Source organism: Schistocerca serialis, chromosome 2, assembly GCF_023864345.2.
Source record: "Schistocerca serialis cubense isolate TAMUIC-IGC-003099 chromosome 2, iqSchSeri2.2, whole genome shotgun sequence".
NCBI classification, from domain to species: Eukaryota; Metazoa; Arthropoda; class Insecta; order Orthoptera; family Acrididae; genus Schistocerca; species Schistocerca serialis.
In genome coordinates, this window is record NC_064639.1 from 615,472,848 (window position 1) to 615,498,831 (window position 25,984).

Below are 25,984 nucleotides of genomic sequence, written 5' to 3' on the forward strand. Positions count from 1 at the left end.
TTCCTCACTTGGCTTTTACTGAAATAGCCATGGTAGTGGCCTAATGTTTTGTTTATAGACAATAAATGTCTCGTTTTGATTTCCATTTTATTGCTAAGAAAGAGGTGTCCTTTTCTTTGAAAAACCATCTGAATTTTTTTTTTTTTAGTTTCAGTGGTTTGAATAGATGGGGCAAACCTTTCCTGTTTTTATTACTGTTCCCACTGCAAGTGTTTTATTTTGCCACAGCATGTCCAAGAGAGAGGGGCTGGTGTAGCGTCTGTCCAATAGATTCAGTGTTGTTTGCCAAAGTATTCTGAACATGACCTGTGTACAAGACCTTGTCAATATTCCCTGCAGAGCCTGTGTACACATCATAGTTTAGCATGAATCCAATTACTGAATCACAGAGAGCATACAGTTTTATCCCCTATTTATTAGGTTTGTTTTCATATACCCCCGAAGCCAACCCTGCCATGAAAAGGACACATTGCCTTAGCTATTGTAAGATTAATGTCGGGATAAAAACTACTCTTACATTTGCTTATGGAGAAATAAAAAAAAAAAAGCCTCACTTTATGAAGTGATTGTGCTTTACTTTGCCTCTACTGATGTATCTAGCACTACCCTTCAAATGTAACGTGGACAATATAGTACAAAATTGATCATGGCCCAACAGCTTACTCACAAATCACAATTGCAAAAACAGGTCTGGTGGCCAATAATGATTGATTTCTGGCTATTTGAGGATGCACATATGTAAAATAATGTTGAAACTCCAGTAAATTTCATGTAATTTTACCACAGGCCATTTATGCCACACAGAGTTCATTTTTAGACTACCTTTATGCTTCATTGTTGCAATTGTGTTCCCAGCGTACCAATTCATTTCACTTTTGATGTGTTGAATCATGCAGTCATAAAAGAAATAACTAAAATACTGAAACTCATGAGTGTCATCTTGAAAATGTGAGGCTTTATCGACTTATTCCTGGAACATGGGCAGTTGTGGTTGTTAATCTACTTTGGACCAATCTTTCTCTCTTTCCTTGTTGATAGGCACACGACCAGGTACCAGTACCACAGGTGGCGACTGGAGGTCTGTACCACAGTCTGCATGAAATAAATGTATACATCAATAGTTAAACATCAGAAATGGAAAAGAAGTAGTGAGCAATGCTTACAATAGAAAATGTGGGAATAAACTACTCACTTTAAAAAAAACTGGAAGAGAGACATACCTGAATCATCACTCGTACTTTCTTCTGGAGAGTATGAACTCTCTCTGTCAATATCTTCAAAATACGATCCCGGATCCCCATATAAAATATCCAAGATATCAGACTTGGTCAGTTTGAAATATGCCGTTTTTACCTCTGTAAACGAGTGTGAATGAACTACAAAACACTCGGACCTTGTACTTCTCTCAGTTTCCACTAGTTTGAGATAGTTGGTAAGTGCTGACCTCTGGCATCAGAACAATGAACTACCTCTACACCCAGCGAGGAAATGGCTTCTGAGAGACACTAAATGACATTCAGGTGACCAGTAGACACTCGCCCGTACAGGATACAGGCGCTGCGGGCAACACCTGGCTGAGCACACCCGTATGGCCGTACGGGTGCTGTGCTCAAAGGGTTAATCGAATACTTGCAAATGAGGGCCCTTCAGGGTGAGTGCCTGCAGCATGTGATGTGTGGGGCCCTAACCTACATCATGGTGTAGATGATTTCAAAAACTTGATCCCACTTCTGTGGACCTTTCCTTGCTCAAAATATATACCATACTTTTTTGTTCAGTGTGGAACTAAAGCAGTTGCATAACATTTGTAGAATTTGTATTTTCATTGCATATTAGAACAAATTTTGTGTACCTTTATTGGAAATGTTATGAAAAAGTCATTGCTTTAGTCAGGCAAAATGCAATCATATAATTTCTTTTAATGCTCCTACTCTTCATGAGAAAGGTTAAATGGCTGCATAGTGGCCAAAAAAACCTTTGTTATGCAAACAAAATAAGATGGAAAGATCACAGTGACTACAGTAACATAAAAACTGGGCCATGCAGCAATGGTCGAAGATGTTATTCAAAGCCAAATGTTAGTTTGAAGTATTTGGAAACCATTGTCGAATATTTGTTCATTGACTTCATGGAGAACATATGAAGAGTGTGATACTAGCACTGAAGCATTGTGAATGGCCGGTTATGGTGATTGCTTTACTTCATATTTTAGCATAAAGTTAGTGGTCTGGTGGAAATTCATGAAACATTAAAGACGGGAGAATGTCACAGGATAGTGATCAACAGTGCAGTTCCATCTGACAAGAAGGTTACTGGTTGTGGGTTTGTTCTGCAGCAGGTCTCAAACATGCTTCTAAATTGTGCAGCACATATGTCAATAGAAAAGGAAAATGTAGAGAATTGAAGATTGTGATTTGGCCATGTCAGTCACATGATTTAAATCTCATTAAACTCTTACGGGTTGAGATTGACAGGGAGGTCAGAAAAATGAGCACATTAAATGCTGAAGATAGATGGAATAATTTATGCACTTCTTGAACTGCAATATCTGTAAAAACACCAGAAAATCTTATCTCCTGAGTGCCAAGAGTTTGTGCAGCTCTTCTGAGGGTAAAAGGTGAATATTTTAAAGAGGCTAAAATCTAGACTGTATTATATTGTGCTGAAGGATAGAGAGAAAATACTTATTTTGTTGGTCTATTTAGTTTGTGCTGCGTGTTAGTACAGTGAGATAGAGTATGTAGTTTTGATCGTGCTTGATCGAAAACTTTTGACCAGTAGTGTACATTTAAGTGCAATACAGTAAAATGACTTAAATTTATGAAATATTATATTAATAGAGGGCTAATATTATATAAAATAATGTAAAATGTTTATTTTAAGAGTTCTGTGAAGATACCCTACAGTAGAGTAGTAGTAGTAGTAGTAGTAGTAGTAGTAACCAACAGAAACCTTTTCAGTTCAGTCGAAAACCATACCACTTACACAAAAGACATTAAATAAGCAAGTGTGTTGGTTCGCTTTTAGAATGCAATACAGTACCAATTCCGGATGGCATGGATTTGACAGGTCATTGGTAGTTTTCTGGAGGTATGTCACACAAGATATTTATGCACGGGTCATAAAATTCTCCTCCTTCTTCTTCGTGTACCTTTGTCGCACATCAGCACAGGGTCAGCATGATTACTTAAGGATTTGGTGTGGTTAATTTAAGAGGTGGCCAGCAAATGTGCCTGATCTGTACCCACTGGAAACACCAGCTGCATGCCTGTAAACCATCATCCCCCATCCCATATTTTGCGAGAATTGCTTGTGACCTGTGCAGGGGCATCTGGTGCCACATACTTCTTGAATCCTGTCAAGGACTTGGAGAATCCATGCAAAGCAGAATCTCTGTTGTACTGTGTTTGATCATATACGTTCTGTGGGGCCACTCAAGTATGCCTGTTCCCCTGGTGGTTAGGTACCCCCCTCCTACCATTTCCTGGACAACCTCGCCGCCCCCCCACCACTTTGGGTGTATTAACTCTCAACTCACCAGGAACGTCAGTCTCCAGCCCCCAGCCAGAGGAGGAACACCCTGCCCCATCTCTTACCAAGAAGGGGTCCCCTGGGATAGTCACTTCCCAAGAATCTGGTGATCTGCAACTGGATGTGAGCCAGTGGCAGAAGGATCCACAGGTTGCAGGTCATAGGACTTCGCATTCCTCCTCTGTCCACGTATCTGTGACAGCAAGCCCTCGTAGACATCAAAATGATCTAAGGAGGACGACAAGAAGTAGTAGTAGTACCTGTGCCAGTGGGCTCTGCATGTTGTGCCTCTGTCTGTCTCCAAGGTGGCATGACTGGTGGAATTGAAGTCATTAGTGATTTTTTTTTTTTTTTATCCAAGGATTAAATTCTTCTTTTGCACATTACCTTCTTCTTTTTTTTTTTTTTTGAAAAAATGCAATTTTGTTAATGACATGGTTGTCAGATTACAAAGTCTTTTTGGAAAAGGTCGATGCAGGATGTTCTAGAATTAACATCACATGCAATTCTCATAATACACTTCTATATTTCACATATAATGTCACTGTAAGTTATATTTCTCCAAAAATGAGTCCAATACTTATTAGTAAATGCAAATATCCAGACTAATTTAGTTTCTTCATTTTTAACAGTAATTGTTCATATTGCAAATACTGCTAAAGTGATGTGCTTGTTTAAATCTAGGATGTTGTTTTCCAATTAAGGTTGTGATCTGATAGAACAGGAGGTGAACAGTGCCAGGTTGAAACTTTGAGATGATTCATAAGGGGAGCTACAACAGCCCAATTAGTAAAACACTAGGCAGATTAAAACTGTGTGCTGGACAGGGATTCAAACATGAGACCTTCACCTTTGCAGGCAAGTGTTCTACTGACTCAGCTATCTGAACACAACTCACATCCCAGTTTTACACCTTTTATCTTCCTGAAAGTTTCAAATAAGTGCATACTCGATTGCAGAGAGAACATTCATTCTGTGAAAATCTACGTTTGTATCCGAATCATGTGCGCAGTTTTAACTTGATGCAAAAAGTTATTATTGTGAATGTTCTCTTATCAAGATTAAATTTTCTAGTTGACTCTAACCTTTTTCTGTTGTTGTTTGCCATTAACATTTCTCCTTAAAATCATACTGTGTACTGTAAATTCTTGTAACTGTGGTTTTGTTTACAATGGAAACTTCACTTCGAACTCTAATTCAAAAAGTGTGGCTGGTTGCAGTTTTTCCTGTTGGTGATTTTTATGAAAACAGCCACAGTGTTTTCAAACCATTAGGGATAAAATAATAGTAATAATATGCATTACTTGTAATCTAACACAATGACTGTTTCAGAGCAGTAACAAGTGGAAGTGTAAAGGCTGTGTGATTGCCGTTATTTGGTGGCAAAAAACATGTGTAGGAATGAAATAAAAAATTACGACACCAGCTAAACTGAAAAAGTACATAATCCATACAATGCTACATCAGACCTACTCAACGGATATAGGACAAAACCTACAGATTTGATAAAATCTAGTAGTCTGGTGAATTTAATGAGAATTTTGTTAGAATAATGGAAAAAACTGTACAAGTGATTTGAGGTTTGGCTATGAACTCTGTGAGTATTGAAATGGCCAACAGCTTTGTACAAGTATTAAATGGAGAAAAATGAACACTAACAAGGTCATGATCATAGTCAAAGCTTACAAACTGCCAGAGAGTTCAGTTGTTGATGGTATGTCCTATACTATGTAAATATTCTATTAAATAAATTAGAAGCATTAGGAATAAGAGGGGTAGCTAATGACTGGTTGCAAACATACCTAGCAGATAGGGTACAAAGAGTAGAGATAACGCATACTTCAAATAGATCCAAACATTTAGTAAAACACTTATCAGAACCAAAATACATTAATATAGGGGTTCTCCAAGGTAGGATATTAGGACCAATACTATTCCTGATATACATCAATAACTTTCCCAGTAGTATTACTCTCGGTGAAAAATTCTCATTGCTGATGACAGCAATATTGTAGTCACTGAGAAAACAAGAGAACTCCTTGCAGAGAAAGCAAATGAAGCTCCCAAGGAAGTTTATGATTTGTCAATAAGCAATAAAGTGACATTGACCATAATGATAACTAATGGCATGAATTTCAGTTTGAAGAGGGGAAATAACAATTTTAAATTAAATGTAGATGGCATTTCTATAGACTGTGCAACAAATGCAAAATTTCTGGGAATGAATATTGATTCTCAGTTGAAGTGGTGTGAACGCACAAAGGTACTTGCAAACAGAATGTCATCAGCATGTTACGCCCTTGGAACCCTATCATCAATGTGTAACATGCAGTGTCTTTTAGTTACATACTATTCATATGCTATGGCATTCTTTTTTGGGGAAAAATGCACAAAATATGAACCCAATTTTCAAACTCCAGAAAAGAGCCATAAAAATCATAACAAAAAATGGTAGTTGAGCTTATTGTAAAGATCTGTTCAAAACACAGGATTTTAACTGCTCTGTGTTAGTACATTAACCAGTCAGTTGTACACATCAAAAATAACACTGGTAATTACTGCACAAACAGTTCTGTATATGACATGGAACAAGAGCTAGACTCAACTTACATTTGCCAAGAAAAAATAAAAATAAAACTAAAAACAGCATTTTCTACCAAGGAATAAAACTGTACAATAAATTACCAAAAGAGATAAATGAAATTTCAAAAATACAATTATTTAAAAAGGCAGCTAAAAGTACCTGTTATGCAATATGTTTTATATATTGGAGGATTACTTAGATAAAACAGAGTAGGGGTTTGGTAAAAAAAAGTTATGCAAATAAATAATAATAATAATGATGATGATGATGATGATGATGATGATGATGATGATGATGATGATGATTATAAAACATCCAACATTCCACATAACACCTTCACACTATGTTTTTTTCCTTTTTTCTTCCTTTTCTAGGAAAACTTACCCGACGCTATGCACTGCACAATACTAACACGTCTCCCTCTTTCAAAGCTCAACATCTCACTCATTATAGAAGGATACTGAGTCAGTATTTCAGGATAGCAAATAGGAAGTTGTTGTACAAAAAATGGCCCAGAGATCACCAGTGTGTGCGTGTGTTTGTGTGTGTAGTGAGTGGAGTGTTATGAAACAATGTGTGTATAGTGTGTGCAATGACTGATAGTGAGATATGAGTGAACAGTGTGACATTACATTATTTAATAAATTATTTGTTAAAAAAGTATTGTATACCAGGTGTGAATCTAATGATTGTCTCTAACTAGAAGTCTGTAAATATGTGTGTATACGAATTACCTTATTTTAAATTGATCTAAACTTGTAAATATATCTAAAAACAAAGATGATGTGACTTACCAAATGAAAGTGCTGGCAGATCGACAGACACACAAACAAACACAAACACACACACAAAATTCAAGCTTTCGCAACAAACTGTTGCCTCATCAGGAAAGAGGGAAGGAGAGGGAAAGACGAAAGGATGTGGGTTTTAAGGGAGAGGGTAAGGAGTCATTCCAATCCCGGGAGCGGAAAGACTTACCTTAGGGGGAAAAAAGGACGGGTATACACTTGCACACAAACACACACACACACACATATCCATCCACACATATACAGACACAAGCAGAAATATTTAAAGAGAAAGAGTTTGGGTAGAGATGTCAGTCGAGGCAGAAGTGCAGAGGCAAAGATGTTGTTGAATGACAGGTGAGGTATGAGTGGCGGCAACTTGAAATTAGCGGAGACTGAGGCCTGGTGGATAACGGGAAGAGAGGATATATTGAAGAGCAAGTTCCCATCTCCGGAGTTCGGATAGGTTGGTGTTAGTGGGAAGTATCCAGATAACCCGGACGGTGTAACACTGTGCCAAGATGTGCTGGCCATGCACCAAGGCATGTTTAGCCACAGGGTGATCCTCATTACCAACAAACACTGTCTGCCTGTGTCCATTCATGCGAATGGACAGTTTGTTGCTGGTCATTCCCACATAGAATGCATCACAGTGTAGGCAGGTCAGTTGGTAGATCACGTGGGTGCTTTCACACGTGGCTCTGCCTTTGATCGTGTACACCTTCCGGGTTACAGGGCTGGAGTAGGTGGTGGTGGGAGGGTGCATGGGACAGGTTTTACACCGGGGGCGGTTACAAGGGTAGGAGCCAGAGGGTAGGGAAGGTGGTTTGGGGATTTCATAGGGATGAACTAAGAGGTTACGAAGGTTAGGTGGACGGCGGAAAGGCACTCTTGGTGGAGTGGGGAGGATTTCATGAAGGATGGATCTCATTTCAGGGCAGGATTTGAGGAAGTCGTATTCCTGCTGGAGAGCCACATTCAGAATCTGATCCAGTCCCGGAAAGTATCCTGTCACGAGTGGGGCACTTTTGTGGTTCTTCTGTGGGAGGTTCTGGGTTTGAAGAGCCACAAAAGTGCCCAACTTCGTAACCTCTTAGTTCATCCCTATGAAATCCCCAAACCACCTTCCCTACCCTCTGGCTCCTACCCCTGTAACCGCCCCCGGTGTAAAACCTGTCCCATGCACCCTCCCACCACCACCTACTCCAGTCCTGTAACCCGGAAGGTGTACACGATCAAAGGCAGAGCCACGTGTGAAAGCACCCACGTGATCTACCAACTGACCTGCCTACACTGTGATGCATTCTATGTGGGAATGACCAGCAACAAACTGTCCATTCGCATGAATGGACACAGGCAGACAGTGTTTGTCGGTAATGAGGATCACCCTGTGGCTAAACATGCCTTGGTGCACGGCCAGCACATCTTGGCACAGTGTTACACCGTCCGGGTTATCTGGATACTTCCCACTAACACCAACCTATCCGAACTCCGGAGATGGGAACTTGCTCTTCAATATATCCTCTCTTCCCGTTATCCACTAGGCCTCAATCTCCGCTAATTTCAAGTTGCCGCCACTCATACCTCACCTGTCATTCAACAACATCTTTGCCTCTGCACTTCTGCCTCGACTGACATCTCTGCCCAAACTCTTTGTCTTTAAATATGTCTGCTTGTGTCTGTATATGTGTGGATGGATATGTGTGTGTGTGTGCGAGTGTATACCCGTCCTTTTTTCCCCCTAAGGTAAGTCTTTCCGCTCCCGGGATTGGAATGACTCCTTACCCTCTCCCTTAAAACCCACTTCCTTTCGTCTTTCCCTCTCCTTCCCTCTTTCCTGATGAGGCAACAGTTCGTTGCGAAAGCTTGAATTTTGTGTGTATGTTTGTGTTTGTTTGTGTGTCTGTCGACCTGCCAGCACTTTCATTTGGTAAGTCACATCATCTTTGTTTTTAGATATATTTTTCCTACGTGGAATGTTTCCCTCTATTATAAACTTGTAAATACTTTGACATGTCCTGTGTCCTTGTAAAAAGAGATCTACGGATGAATAAAGCTACTACTACCACCACCACCACCACCACTACTACTACTACTACTACTACTACTACTACTACTACTACATAATAATAATAATAATAATAATAATACTGACTGAGGAAGTCAAGGACATGTGGCATCAGGATAAAGTTGACATTATACCAATTATACTATCAACTACAGGAGTCATACCACACAATATCCACCAGTACATCAATGCAATACAGCTACATCCAAACTTATATATACAACTACAGAAATCTGTAATTATTGATACATGTTCAATTACCCGAAAGTTCCTAAATGCAATATAACACATACCATACAGTTAAAAGGAAGTGACACTTGATCAAGGTCCGCATCACTTTCCATTTTTAACCAGACTTAACGTCTGAGAAAGTAAAGACATAATAATAATTTTAATTAATTAATTACAGAACAAGTAACTACAGTAACTATGCTAAGAAACAGATTCTTTTAAGATATTCTAACTGTAACATATTTCAAAATGTGCAAACTTGTGTTTCCACCGTTGTGGCAACATTGATAGAATAAGAATAATGAGGAAAGCCTGTGCAGAAAAGGAATCCATAGAGACCTTAGTAAGTCATTTGATTGAATGACATTCCATGCTTATTGAACAATTGGACATGCTGTGAGTTTGGTGTTGCAACTTAGAGTCCTATTCAGGAAACAGGTGACAATGGATGGAATATGATTTGCATTAGTGATCTGTATTTGGGTTTCTGCTAATATTGCTACACCCACTTGAGCAAACATGATCAGATCAGAATCTTCATAGATCATACAACACTATTATTTAGTGGAAAGTACCCTATTCAGGCAATTCAGGAAGAAAATGGAGTATTCATTATGACCAAGGAATGGTTCATTATAAATGAATTTAATAAATTAAGATAAAACATACCACATATTCTGTATCTGTAGTGATAGCGGACTTTTGAACAACTTGAGCACTGAGAAAGTTCTCAGTTGCATTATTTATGGTAAGCTCTTGTGGAAAGAACACACTGCACATACTTGCAGGATACTCTTATATATCATATACCTTCGAAGAAAATTAAAGTATATGAAGTCAGACAGTATTTTTAACAGTGTACTGTGCAGCACTACTCCCAAAAATGCAGGTAGCATGATATAAACATCAGATAAGAAACTGTACCAGTGCAAACTTTCATTTATCTATCTCGTCAACATGTCTTAAATTGCTTCAATTATGAAAAAAAAAAAAAAAAAAAGCCAGGAAACCTCAGCTATAGGGAATGAAATCTGCAGTTATAACGCTCATAAAAAAGAGTGGGGCATCCCAAGCTGCTGGTTATCCTGAATATTAGAGAAATTTCCACTACTCACATTGAAAATATTTAATGTGTTGATTGCCACTGGATATGTTTATAACAAAACTTCAGAATGCAAATGCCCTGAGAGAAGTGATTTTTGTATTCAGTTACTGAATTTTTGAAGTGAAATTGCAAAGTAGTGATGTTGAACTGTTAGATCATGCCATATTGCTGTCAAATTATGATAGCTGCAATTATTTCTTAGTTACATAACTACTTTTCTTTATTTATTAAGTAATAACATCATGCATTACTAGTGCAGTATTCCTGATTTGCTGTATATGTCTTCTCTATTGTATGTATTCATAGCATTGTAAGTCTGATGCAATCTGTCCAGTCATTACTGATGAATGAGTAAGATTTGGTAATAATTAGTAATAAATGATTGTAATATTCTAAACCCGATGAAATTTGAAGCTTATTTGTAATGACTATTAGCTTTTATCTTGAGAACACCTCTATTTTACACATTTTTGTTTTGCAAGGATGACAGCCTAAGCATATAAGTTGAACTTACAATGATATGTTTCATAGTTCTTTATTACCTCTTTTTAAAAAATGTTAGTGATGTAGAAAGCAGTGGTTTTCAGACATATCATCATCTATGTAGTTTAAAATGTACACTACATGGAAAGTCTGCCACCTTCTTTTACTGGATGCTGTTGTGCACTAAAATATGTAGTTGATCATAATTGTGTGTTTATCTTTTTCCAGTGTTGCCAGATCTTACAGAAAAGTCTTCATTGAAACGTCAGGTGGGATAAAAAATGTATATGCTCTCAAAATATTTTGCGGTTGGGACTACAGCATTGCAACCACTGAAGCTGCTAATCTGAAATCAAAGAGTCTCTACAATGAAATAAAGGTACATACTAAATTAAATTTTTCAGAAATATGCTTCACATTGATATAAGCTGTTTTCAAAATGTAAGTTCTTGAGACAATAATACATTCTACTGCTTCTTCACATCTGCCAGTTTTGTGTATTAGCACCAGATTCAAAATTCTGTTGTAGAGAACTCAGTAGCTAACATTTAAACCTTCAGCTGAGATACAGTACAGTATGTACATACAATACAGCAAGAAGAGGTTGCAGATACAGACAAACCTTTCATACTGTAGTAGAATGTAACTCAGTTCAGTCATGTGGTGAACTGAGGTAGATAGAACAGAGTAGTTCCTTGTGCCCTGGACTGCAAGCTACCAGTTTGAAAGAATATGATGCCTTATGCTAACAGGTATAATGAGTTATTCTGTCAAGGCATTCTGTGGTAGGCACCCACCTGTACTGACACAAGTAGCTGGTCAGCATTTCAGGATTGTGGCAGCTAAGCATGCACATGCACAGAGGTTGCTGTGTGCAGGCAGACCGTTAGCCCTTACAAGCACTGCCCCCAGAGAAGAGGAACTGCTAAAGATGGCTCACACCAACCATCTGGGTGTAATGAATCTGTTTCATTTCTTGTCGTATTAGAAGAATTGCAATTTATTTAATCTGCAGACACAGAAACAGTTGGAGCTGATAAGCAAGCTTTTAAAAATGACATCTGCTATAAACACAAGACAGACTAATAGAAGTAGTAAGAAAACAATATACCAAAGTATGGATTAGTGTTACAAGAAGATTCAAAAGACTTAATCCTGTTTGCTGTTTGGTGTAAATTTAATTCATTGCTAGTGCACATTACATTTGCTGTATATCTGTAATTAAATCAACACTTATGAAAAGGATTGATTGGTACTCACCATTAAGATGACACACTGAGTTGTGAATCGGCACAGTAAAGTGACTTACACACTTGGCTTTTGGCCAAAGCTTTCCTCAGAAAATGAAAGAAAAAAACACACATTAACTCAAGCAAGCACACCTCATACACACATGACTGCTCTCTCTGGCTGCTCTAGCCAGACTGCCATTTCAATAATTATTCTTGGGGAAACTAGACAGTGAATGGCTTACATATACTAGTATGTATGAGTCATTGTAATAAACTAATAACATTCTCATTAAAGAAAACTTTCCAGCTCAATTAAAAGTAGCTGGTAATACAGAAAGCTTATCAAACATATCACATGGGTAGTATTTATAGTTAATCCACTACCATTTTAGTGTGAAAGGTAGTTGAGGTGTATCAAAATTTTTACATATAAAATTGACATCAAGGATTGAAGTGGAGTAAATTATACCATTGCAACATCATTTAATAAATCACTGCTAAATATGCATTAAAACACTTTAAGACAATTACCTCTTGACACATTATTCATAAAAAATACTTTCTACATCTTTATGTTCTTTTATCTAAGTAAACTGTCAGTTCTGAGCAAATTAACATACTACCGTGTTCATACAAAATCGGATGCTGCTCTTTCGGAGAGAATAATATGAAAAGAAGCAGAATCTGGGAAAAACCTTCAGAAAATGGGAATTCAAAAGCTGTCTGTGAGAAGAGCAAAGGAAATGTATCGGGGAGGTGTGAGTTGTCTAAAAGTAAGAAGAGAGAAGACAGAAAGGATTGAATGGAAAAATTGATTGAAGCAAGAGAGTGCACGATCTTCCTCTACTTTTCTCCACCATTATCGATGAGGTAATGACAGGGGAGGCAGTCCAAATAGGAGACAAAAACATAACATCAATGGCTGATTTATGGTGTGGGAAATGGTGGAGGAGAGTAAAAGGAAGGCTAGATGTGGTGGGACAGTTTGGACTGAAATTTAATGCAAACAAGTGTGAAGTGGCGGTGAGAATGAGGAGTGAGAGGAGGGTTAAATGAGCTCCTTGTCCAGGTTGTAAAGGCTCACGGTTTGTCTACCAACCACTGTATCGTCCTCTACCTTACGGCATCATAGAGATGCAAATGCAGTATGGAGGGCATGTGTTCAGGACATCATTCTCCCAGCCATTTTGCAGATTTCCCAGATCACAGAGCCACTCTGTTCAGTCAAGTAGCTCCTCAGTTGGCATCATGAGGCTGAGTGTACCCTGTACCTGTCCTCCCACTGAGAAAAAAATCCTTGGCAGTACTGGGAGTCGAACCCAAACTGGTGTCCTCTGCATGACAGCCATGTATGCTGGCCACTTGGCAACAGAAGGAGACCTAAGGGGAGAGTAGCAATGGACATAATAAGTATTACAGGGCAAATAGTACAAAGAGTGAATAAATTTAAGTATGTAGGAGCATAATAGAAGACAATGGAAGGAATGATAATGCAGTAAGTGAGAGGGAAAGGCAGGCCCATTGTTCCATGTAGAAGGTAAAAAACCTGGTCTGAAGCAAGGATGTACTGCCAAAAAGATAAATTACCTGTTAGCACATTGCATTCTAGATCAAGAGACATCTCTCTGACAAGAGGGAACACCAATACGTGGTGTTTGGGATATGTAGACACAAGTACACCAGATTGTGGAGAAATGCACATCACCTCTTAATGATGGGACAGTCCATAATTTGACTAAGTACTAGGCATCTGTTTTAAAGAAAGGCAGTACATATGTCAAATGGTTTTTTTAATTTCCAAGTTCTTACACGAAGTGCTGGTAAGGAGCATCTTAGTTTGTTCCTCAGGTTTGCTCTAAGAACCACCTGTCTCTATTGACCTCATTATCAGTGAAATTAGGGCTCATATGGAGACACATAGACAGTCATTTTTCCCTCGCTTTATTTGCGAGTAGAACAATAAAGGAAATGACGAGTAGCGTTACAGGGTACCCTCCGCCACACTCTGTATGGTGGCTTGCTTAGTGTCTATGTAGATATAGATGTAGAATGTTAATCCATAATCTTTCTTACGTCTAACAGTTAGCATTTCAGTGACTGCTTCTTGATTATTATTGTGTTATTTTTAGCACATTTTTAAACACTTCTGTTTTTACCATTTTATTGATTCATGTGGATTCTTTGTATGGTTTAATTTTCTACAAATGCATATTTACTGGTTCATGAGCACTGGCTGTACTGCTGCACATCCCAGCCAGCGCACACAATAACAACAGCAACAATAATAATAGTGACATGTCATACTCGAGAGCCTTTCGCTATGCTTATGAGCTTATTTGAAAGGTTTTTGAGCTTTCATCTCCTCACATTATAAATATTAATAGATCTATCTCAACACTGTATTCTTACATTCTTGTGTTGTTATTCTAAACATGCAGTCCACCTACTTGCACATTATTAAAATCCACCCCCTCAAAAGACATATTTAGGGCCCCATCAAACAAGTTGTTTTACTGTTTAAGATACTATACTCAGATGTCTTAGGAACTGAGTTCATATCTTCATCAGGCAAGAAAAATTGAATAAAACACAGTTTAGACCTATTCACTTGTATTTTAAGTCTGAAAATGGTCTTATTTGTCTAAAACTAATTACTGTTTTTTAGAGGAGATCCTCATCTAGTTCATGTTTCGTTCACAAAAGATTGAATTTCCTTCATCTCAACCATCCCAAATGTTCCATCTTATATGTTTATCTGTTACATTCATTTCTCTCTCCTCAATTCCATCCCCAAATCACCCTTCCAAGTACTAAACTCTTTGAAAATATAACACGTCATTTTCTTGAGTGTGACTGTAAATAAACCCTTGAGTACTCCAACATCCTTTCCAGTGAAATCTACAGAACCATCCACTGCAAATGTACCAAAAGTTAACTTGTCATAAATTGTTATGGCAGAATTCTATGACTGTATTGGTATACAGGATACAAATAAATAGCTATGAGTCACAATGCTAAAATTGGACTTATTGCTCTTGTTTGAATTTTTACATGACAATGTAAATGAAAGCAGCTCTGTATATTCTAAGTTCGTACAAGATAGCGTTAGAATAATTTTACATCCACTGTCAACACACAGACTAAATTGGTATGCCAAAATGCTCTTCTCTCTCAGCAGTAGCAGTGAAAGCTGAAAAACCTGGCACACTTTGCCAATGAAGCTGTGTCAGTACACTCCAGATTTTACCATTGAATTCTTCTGACACACTTTTTATAGATAAATTAAAACTTATGACTCCCCAGCCTCACTATTTGTTTAAGAACCTCCTTGAAATGCCACCAAACACCCAGGCAGTTCTTAAATAGTGACAGTGGATAGTACAGATGCTCTTCTTCGGGTGTAGGTGAGCCCATTAAAGAAACAATAGAAAGTCCAGTATGTAATAATAACAATATGGAAAGGATAGAGTGCTGCTCACTACATAGAGGAGGTATTGAGTCTCTCAAGGTAGAACAAATCATCTGAAGAGACTGCCTACACTATGCCTGTCCATCTTCCACTAAAATATTGCTGTGCATTATGGGATCCTTACTGGATAGAATTGGCGAAGGACATCAGAAACGCCGGCCACTGTGGCCAAGTGGTTCTAGGCACTTCAGTCTGGAACCACGCGGCTTTTATGGTCGCAGGTTCGAATCCTGCCTCTGGCATGGATGTGTGTGATGTCCTTAGGGTAGTTAGGTTTAAGTAGTTCTAAGTCTGGGGGACTGATGACCTCAGATGTTAAGTCCCATAGTGCTTAGAGCCATTTGATTTTGAACATCAGAAACTTTCAAAGTAAAGCATCTCATTTGTATTATTGTAAAATAGGGAAGAAAGTGTCATGGATCATAAATGCCAGTTGAGATGGCAATCATTAAAACAAAAGCATTCTTTGTTGTGACAAGGTCTTTTCATGAAATTTCAGTCTTTAACTTTCTACCTGAAAAGCGAAAATCTTTTGTTGATGCCCACTGCAAAGTGAGAAATGATCATTGTAATAAAATAAGACAAACTGGAGCTCGTACGGAACAGTCTAAGTGTTCATTTTTTCTGCTTACTGTTTGAGAGTGGAACTGTAGAGAAATAGTGTAAAAGTGGTTTGTTGAACCCTTTGCTAGGCAACTGAGTGTGAACTGCAGAGCAAGAGCAGTCAGGTAGGTATAGATGTGGACAGGTATCATGAAACACACACACACACACACACACACACACACACACAGCCATTGTCACTGGGTGCTAGGACCTGACCATTTCTAGCATGCTTTTTCATTGTGCCTGTCTGTGACACAAACCTCTATGTAGCGAGTAGCAATCTATTCTTTACACATTGTTGAGCTTGGTAATGATATTTATTTGTAAGTGCCACCTTTGAAGCATAAGATTTTTGTTCTGTAGATGTCCCACTGTTTTATTATTTTTGCAAAGTTTACCTTTCTCTTATAAAAATTGTAATCTTATGATACGAGTAAACACCAAATTATGTAAACTGAGAGATGCTGCCACCTATTGCAATATATTCTAACTTTCCGATTTGTTCAAATATACTTATGCAAACAGGCATATCATTATTTCAAAATAGTTTCTTATCATTGGGTGTGTTTCTAAACATGTTACCAAGCAAGGTGGCTCAGTGGTTAGCACACTGGACTCGCATTCAGGAGGATGACGGTTCAGTCCCGCATCCGGCCATTCTGATTTAGGTTTTCTGTGATTTTCCTAAATCACTTCAGGCAAATGCCGGGATTGTTCCTTTGACTGGGCACGGTCGACTTCCTTGCCCGTCCTTCCCTAATCCGATGAGACTGATGACCTCACTGTATGGTCTCTTCCCCCAAATCAACCCAACCCAACCCAACCCTCTAAACATGTTACAAATTTGTTTAAACTATACACTCTGCAGTGATTGTAGTAAAGTGTAGCAATTTATCAGATTTCGTGAGCAATATTAAGTTGTTTATTTTTTTTTTTATTTTTTTTTTTTTTTTTCTGAGTGACACATTTTCTAATTTTCTTTTAATTCCATAACTATAAACAAAGTTTGTTTTCTAACTTTAATATCAGCTGAAGATTCTGAAAAATATTAGAAATCTTCAAATGCAGTAACTAATTTTATTTCAGAATTTGAAGATGTGTTTTTAGACTATTGTCTCGGTAACAGTAAACTCTTGCCTAAAAGAAAGGATGTGTTGATAGGGCACATTCCGAGGCACCAAGCACTTCTTAATTTGGTATTGAAGGAGAATGTGGGGTACAAAAATTATATAGGGAGTTGAAGAAGTGAATGCAGTAAACAAGTGCAAATGGGTGTGGGATGCAGTAGTTATTCTCAGATGAAGACACTTGCACTGGGTAGATGAGCATGGAGACTGCATCAGACCAGTCTTCAGACTGAAGACAAAAACACAACAGTAAATTCAGTTTTCTGCTTTGTACTTCATCCAAAATTTCACAATATTGTGCATAATGTGTATTATTTGGCCTACTGAGACAACTGGTGAGTAAAGGAATTTGAATCACTGGAATGGATGGGGTGCCATCCTTGGTGCAGCTAACACGAAACAGTTTCGGTCTAAGTTGCCATAGTGTGTGTGTGTTATCAAGAGATTTTGTTTGGCTGCTTCAGTATCTAGCTGATTCTGTTCCAGAATCAAGACTATCCATTCTTTAATAACTTTTCATTTTTTTTATTTTTGCAGCTTGTGATTAATTTAGATCATTAATATTTATTGGTGCTGATTTATGTTTTTATCAAGTTTATCTTATAACAATCCAGTAAAGGATTTGATAACTGTAATCACAAATACATATTTCTTTGTGCTGCATTATACATGTGCTATATTTTCCTTTCTCAATTTCTTGCACTGTACCTTTATTCCCTTTCCTCTGTAAAAGTAAAAGAAAATGAATTTTTAGACTATTAAGAAACTAACTGCATAAATATTTCTTGTTTTTCTATTATGGTCTTCAGTTTGCCTTATAGCCTCCTTTAGTTGTCATTGTTTGTGTGTCATTCTGAGTCTCATTTACTACTTATGAATGGGCCTTAATACTTTCTGTTGTGGCTTTCTCATTTTAATTCTATGTTATTTACTTGTATTACACATGTATTTTGAACATAGGAACTTCTTGCTGAGGATTACAAGGAGTTAAAGAAACACAACTGGAAATCGTGGTTGAAAATCATTTTAGTACGTCTTGTGGTAAATTTATCAGCAGCCACTATTTTTATTGGAACTGGAGCAGCCATATGGCTAGTGCTCGAAAAGAAACCACTTGATTGGAACTATATGTTGCCCCTGATTATTACAGTTATCATGGTGGTAGCACCATGGCTCTTGTCCATTCTCTTAAGGTAAGCAAAACACTGTCTAGATTAGAAGAAAAGAGATTAAATAAGATAATTATGACCATGTAAAATAGATACAAATTCTTAGAGTAAACATAGACACTTATTATGTCTGAACAAATAAATGAGATTTGAAAATAAATTTTCCGCTCTTTAAGTCACATAAACAAATGGGCGAACAGAGCAGCAGAAGGGATAGAAGAAGAAAGACGAATTATACGTATCAGTCATTAGTGTTGTATTTTTAGTGTGTTTGTTGGTCCATTACTGGTATGTTTTCTGTATTAACCATATCTCATTGTCTTTATTGAACGTATTTCATTATCTTTATTGAGTTAAACATGTGGGCAGCCACTGTTTCATGTTTCCTCATTGTACACCTGCCATTGCTTTTCATCCTTTGTATGTATATAATCCACTGTTTTACATACTGCACCTCGGCTTATCATAACATTTTATTTGTCTTTTTCTGATATATTCTCATTTCATGTACACCATATGAGTCATTTCTACTTATTTATTTCTCATAAAATGCATTCGTTTGCTATTTTCTTATATCATTTATTCCTAGCTTGTCATTTTTATTTTGTCCTTATTTCCCAGGACTATCATTTTACATATTGCTTTAACTTGGTCACCTATCTCCATCAGAGGTGGAAAAACCATTGTTTTCAGGGACTGGGTAGGAACTGCTCACTTATTGGAATGAACTCATTTTTTTCCACAACTCACCACTCACCATTCACATTAGTGAAATAAATGAAAGGAAGAAGCATTGCTGTTTTGTTCAGTGTCAATGTTCCAGTATTTTTTCCCTATTTTTATCCTTTTTTGAAAGAATGTAGAAAGAGGATTAATAATTTACCATTATATATCTTCTATTCACAAAAAGCATTAATTCTGTCATCAGTAAAATAGAAATATTGTCAAAAATTCTGAATATTTTTATCAAATTTGGATATTAGAAAAATAAAACTCATTCTTGTTACTTGTTTGTAATTTTTTTGAAAACAAAAATAATAGAAACTGCAATATAACTGAAGTGTACTTTGTAGTTCTTGAAGTTATATACAGCTTGCATTTACTTTTAACATGACTATATAGATGTCTAAGAAGAAGGCATAATCAAATTTGAAAAAGTTTAGTCAAAGTAAAATAAAACAATAGAAAATCCAGGGTGAAATAATGACAATATTATGAAGAGGCTAGATTGCTCCTCACTATATGGTGGAGATGTTGAGTTGCAGACAGGCAATAAAAGAAAAAAACCTACTAAACTAGCCACCCATGGCCATGCATCTGTAGTGACAAGCAGTCCCTCTTGAAATATCTCACTGAGGCCTTCACAGACTGCAGTTACCCTCCCAGCCTTGTATAGAGACAGATCTCCTGTGCGTCTCTCTTCAGTCACATACCATCTCCCAAGTCCCATCATTTGGCCACATAGGAGCATTTACTTCATGACTCAGTACCATCCAAGTCTGTAGCAACTGAGTTACATTCCCTACCAGGGTTTCAACTAACACTCTTTGTGCCCTGAAATGAGAAATGTCCTACCAAGTACGCTTCCCATCCTTACCACAGTGGTATTCCACCACCCACTGAACTTGCACAATATCCATGTCTATCCGTACTCCACACTTTTTCCCAACCCCTTGTCTCAGGCTCATATCCCTTTAATAGACCTAGATACAATACCTGTCCCATACATCATCCCATTACAACCTACTCCATCCTGGTCACAAGCATCACCTATCCCATTGAAGGCAGGGCTGCAAAAGCAGTTATGTGGACTACAAGCTAAGCTGCAATGACTGTGCTGCATTCTATGTGGGCATGACCACCAACAAGTTGTCTGTCTGCATGAATGGTCACTGATATAAACTGTGGCCAAGAAACAGATGGACCACCCACTTGCTGAGCACGTTGTCCACCACAGTGTTCGTAACTTCGATGATTGCTTCACAGAATGTGACATCTGGACCCTTCCTACCAGCATACGATTTTCTGAACTGCACAGGTGCAAACTCTCCCTGCAGTACATCCTACCTTCCTGTAACACACCTAGCCTCATTAGCCACTGCCCTTCACCCACCCATCCCCTTTCAGTAACACACGTAGCCTCATCAGTCACTGTCCTTCATCCGTCCATCCCCTTCCTTGTTCCCACTCCAGCACTACACAGCCTTCTATTCCACCAACATACCGACAGTATTTAACTTCTATTCTTCTCCCCTTTTCTGCCCCCCCCCCCCCCCCCATGCCCTCCATTAACCTCCAAGTAGCATCTAGCTGTCCTGCCCTCTCCCCATCTCGTACCTGTATCCTCCTGCTAGAAGCACTTTACCATCCCCCACCCCACCCTGATATCCCTCCCCATCTCTACCCCAGCCTCCTCTTTAACCCCCGTCACCAAGATTACTTCTCTCATTATGCACAGTTGCTCACAGTGTGGCCTTGGCAAATAGAGACAGTAGTCATGTGTTTACAAGTTGTGTTTGTGTGAGTGTGTGTTTTGTCTACTTCAGAAGAAGGCATTTGGCTGATAGCTTACTTGTTTAACAGTCTTTTTGTTGTGCCTGTCTACTGCTCAACATCTCCACTATATGGCGAGTGGCAATTTAGTTGAAGTAAATCAGTTTTTTTTTGTGGTGCATATGTGTTCTCCTTTTGAAATGATATGCTCACAGGGCGCCCTCGTAGCTGGGGTACTAAATCTTTTCAGGATCAACTGGTGAAGTGTTGAGTACAGCATTTGTCTAAATTCACATAAGGAATCACTAGTTCAAGACAAATATGCCTCAGATTAATATTTGTCTAGTTCAACAATCACTGCAGCTCCCATGTTGAAGCTATCTTGGAACTGGCTGATGGAATCAATGAACTCGTCCCAAATTAAAGACTTCCCACCCATTATGGTGCTAAATGGTCGGCTATTAATCTCTTTGCTTAATTTTCTTGCTTTTTGTCAAGTTCGTTTAATTAATGCAACAAGTTTGCCTAAAGAAAATCATACCATTTTAAAAAATTAAATTTAAAAAAAAAAACTTAACCTCATCAACAGTTTTCTGTACTGACTTTTGTATTTCACTTACACAGTGAGATTTAAATAATGTGCAAACACTTTGAGATGTGGAAGGTTCAAAACTATGGCAGCTGATTTCATACTGAAAGTGGTTTTAAACTTAATATTATGCTTGGCGATAAGGGCCTTTATGCAATTTGAAATCTTTTCTGCACTGTCTCTTTCTTCAGATTGCAATCACTCTATAAGTTATGACTGTAATTCAATCTTCTCATCTGTAAAATTTGCTGTTAGTGCATAGAAACTACTATTATTTGTAGTTTTCCACCCACCATCTTTACAATAATGAAGTAATTTTTAATCTTAACTAACAACTGGGTATTAGAGCACTTAATAATATTTTTCAAATTTGTAAATTATGATTAGGGAAAAAATGTTTTAGCTTTTTTAATGTTATGCCATTATTTTATTTTGTGGGCTTAGTTTCATAACATTGACAAATTTATTTATGGGTTGTTGCAAACAAGACATTTCCAGGGGCAGATGTGGACTCTGACCACAGTCTATTCGATATGAACTGTAGATTAAAACTGAAGAAACTGCAATAAGGTGGGAATTTAAGGAGATGGGACCTGGATAAACTGACTAAACCAGAGGTTGTACAGGGTTTCAGGGAGAGCATAAGGGAACAATTGACCGGAATGGGGGAAAGAAATACAGTAGAAGAAGAATGGGTAGCTTTGAGGGATGAAATAGTGAAGGCAGCAGAGGATCAAATAGGTAAAAAGACGAGGGCTAATAGAAACCCATGGATAACAGAAGAAATATTGAATTTAATCGATGAAAAGAGAAAATATAAAAATGCAGTAAATGAAGCAGGTAAAAAGGAATACAAATGTCTCAAAAATGAGATTGACAGGCTAAGCAGGGATGGCTAGAGGACAAATGTAAGGATGTAGAGGCTTATCTCACTAGGGGTAAGATAGATACTGCCTACAGGAAAATTAGAGAGACCTTTGGAGAAAGGAGAACCACTTGCATGAATATCAAGACCTCAGATGGAAACCCAGTTCTAAGCAAAGAAGGGAAAGCAGAAAGGTGGAAGGAGTATATAGAGGGTCTATACAAGGGCGATGTACTTGAGGACAATATTATGGAAATGGAAGAGGATGTAGATGAAGATGAAATGAGAGATATGATACTGCGAGAAGAGTTTGACAGAGCACTGAAAGATCTAAGTCGAAACAAGGCCCCCGGAGTAGACAACATTCCATTAGAACTACTGACAGCCTTGGGAGAGCCAGTCCTGACAAAACTCTACCATCTGGTGGGCAAGATGTATGAGACAGGCGAAATACCCTCAGACTTCAAGAAGAATATAATAATTCCAATCCCAAAGAAAGCAGGTGTTGACAGATGTGAAAATTACTGAACTATCAGTTTAATAAGTCACAGATGCAAAATACTAACGTAAATTCTTTACAGGCGAATGGAAAAACTGATAGAAGCCGACCTCGGGGCAGATCAGTTTGGATTCCGTAGAAATGTTGGAACATGTGTGGCAATACTGACCTTACGACTTATCTTAGAAGAAGGATTAAGGAAAGGCAAACCTTTGTTTCTAGCATTTGTAAACTTAGAGAAAGCTTTTGACAATGTTGATTGGAATACTCTCTTTCAAATTCTGAAGGTGGCGGGGATAAAATACAGAGAGCGAAAGGCTATTTACAATTTGTACAGGAAGCAGTCGAGAGGTATGAAAGGGAAGCAGTGGTTGGGAAGGGAGTGAGACAGGGTTGTAGCCTATCCCCGATGTTATTCAATCTGTATATTGAGCAAGCAGTAAAGGAAACAAAAGAAAAGTTTGGAGTAGGTATTAAAATCCAGGGAGAAGAAATAAAAACTTTGAGGTTCACCATTGACATTGTAATTCTGTCAGAGACAGCAAAGGACTTGGAAGAGCAGTTGAATGGAATGGACAGTGTCTTGAAAGGAGGGTATAAGATGAACATCAACAAAAGCAAAACAAGGATAATGGAATGTAGTCGAATTAAGTCGTGTGATGCTGAGGGAATTAGATTAGGGAATGAGACACTTAACGTAGTAAAGGAGTTTTGCTATTTGGGGAGCAAAATAACTGATGATGGTCGAAGTAGAGAGGATAATAAAATGTCGACTGGCAATGGCAAGAAAAGTGTTTCTGAAGAAGAAAAATTTGTTAACATCGAGTAGAGATTTAAATGTCAGGTATTTGTTTCTGAAAATATTTGTATGGAGTGTAGCCATGTATGGAAGTGAAACGTGGACAATAGATAGTTTAGACAAGAAGAGAATAAAAGCTTTTGAAATGTGGTGCTACAGAAGAGTGCTGAAGATTAGATGGGTAGATCACATAACTAATGAGGAGGTATTGAATAGAATTGGGGAGAAGAGGAGTTTGTGGCACAACTTGACTAGAAGAAGGGATCGGTTGGTAGGACATGTTGTGGGACATCGAGGGATCACCAATTTATCATTGGAGGGCAGCATGGAGGGTAAATATCGTAGAGGGAGACCAAGAGATGAATACACTAACCAGATTTAGAAGGATGTAGGCTGCAGTAGGTACTGGGAGGTGAAGAAGCTTGCACAGGATAGAGTAGCATGGAGAGCTGTATCAAGCCAGTCTCAGGACTGAGGACCACAACAACAACAACAACAACAACAACAGCAACAAGCAAACAAAAACGGGTTGGAGGTGAGGGGATCACAAAAGAAAATAGATCTGGAGACGTTCAGAAACTAAATGACAATATCAGGTGTGATACAGATTGAGATTCACTTTGATGTCCCAGAAGCAGAACTTCATCTGACGTGGAAGCAGACATTGGTAAGGATAATTTGTGAGAAATGATTTCTACAGAAGACTCATCGGTTTATTGTGATCTTGATCGGCTTCCTGACCTGTACTGTTTCAGACAGACTGCTGGATCCTTGGACTTTAGACATCTCTTCAGGTTTCATAAGTAGCCAGAATTACAGGAAGTTATCTGCTGACAGTAATGGCATTTTCCCTTTTATAACCAGTTTGGTAAAATGGTAACATATAATGCTTGAAGCTCTTCTTGGTGAAGGCAATGTGATTGACTAATGTCCTGCAGCATTAAAAATACATTATATGGAAAATTAAAATACTTACTATTAGATGCACTTTTTAAATACAGGGTTATTGCAAATGATTGAAGCGATTTCACAGCTGTACAATAACTTTATTATTTGAGATATTTTCACAATGCTTTGCACACACATACAAAAACTCAAAAAGTTTTTTTAGGCATTCACAAATCTTCGATATGTGCCCCTTTAGTGATTTGGCAGACATCAAGCTGATAATCAAGTTCCTCCCACACTCGGCGCAGCATGTCCCCATCAATGAGTTCGAAAGCATCGTTGATGCGAGATGCGAGCTCGTAGTTCTGGCATGTTTCTTGGTAGAGGAGGTTTAAATACTGAATCTTTCACATAATCCCACAGAAAGAAATCACATGGGGTTAAGTCAGGAGAGCGTGGAGGCCATGACATGAATTGCTGATCATGATCTCCACCACGACCGATCCATCGGTTTTCCAATCTCCTGTTTAAGAAATGCCAAACATCATGATGGAAGTGTGGTGGAGCACCATCCTGTTGAAAGATGAAGTCGGCGCTGTCGGTCTCCAGTTGTGGCATTAGCCAATTTTCCAGTATGTCCAGATACACGTGTCCTGTAACTTTTTTTTCGCAGAAGAAAAAGGGGCCGTAAACTTTAAACTGTGAGATTGCACAAAACACGTTAATTTTTGGTGAATTGCGAATTTGCTGCACGAATGCGTGAGGATTCTCTACCGCCCAGATTTGCACATTGTGTCTGTTCACTTCACCATTAAGAAAAAATGTTGTTTCATCAGTGAAAACAAGTTTCGCACTGAACCCATCCTCTTCCATGAGCTGTTGCAATCGCGCTGAAAATTCAAAGCATTTGACTTTGTCATCGGATGTCAGGGTTTGTAGCAATTTTAAATGGTAAGGATTCTGCTTTAGGCTTTTCCGTAAGATTTTCCAAACTGTCGGCTGTGGTACGTTCAGCTCCCTGCTTGCTTAATTCGTCGACTTCCGCGGGCTACACGTGAAACTTGCCCGCACACGTTCAACCGTTTCTTCGCTCACTGCAGGCCGACCCGTTGATTTCCCCTTACAGAGGCATCCAGAAGCTTGAAACTGCGCATACCATCGCCGAATGGAGTTAGCAGTTGGTGAATCTTTGTTGAACTTCGTCCTGAAGTGTCGTTGCACTGTTATGACTGACTGATGTGAGTGCATTTCAAGCACGACACACGCTTTCTCGGCTCCTGTCGCCATTTTGTCTCACTGCGCTCTCAAGCGCTCTGGCGGCAGAAACCTGAAGTGCGGCTTCAGCCGAACAAAACTTTAAGTTTTTCTACGTATCTGAAGTGTGTCGTGACCATATGTCAAAGAATGGAGCTACAGTGAATTTATGAAATCGCTTCAATCATTTGTAATAGCCCTGTA

General features: G+C 38.3%; 1 protein-coding gene across 6 annotated transcripts in view; it reads left to right on the forward strand.

Annotated features, from left to right (window-relative positions):
• The window catches only part of LOC126457665 (transmembrane channel-like protein 5), a 294,095-nt gene that overhangs the window by 179,521 nt on the left and 88,590 nt on the right, over window positions 1-25,984 (forward strand). For all 6 annotated transcript variants that reach the window (XM_050094160.1, XM_050094162.1, XM_050094163.1 and 3 more), the window contains 2 exons: window positions 11,019-11,169; window positions 18,185-18,417. In XM_050094160.1, the coding sequence (XP_049950117.1) occupies window positions 11,019-11,169; window positions 18,185-18,417 (384 nt within the window). The remainder of the gene's footprint in view (window positions 1-11,018; window positions 11,170-18,184; window positions 18,418-25,984) is intronic.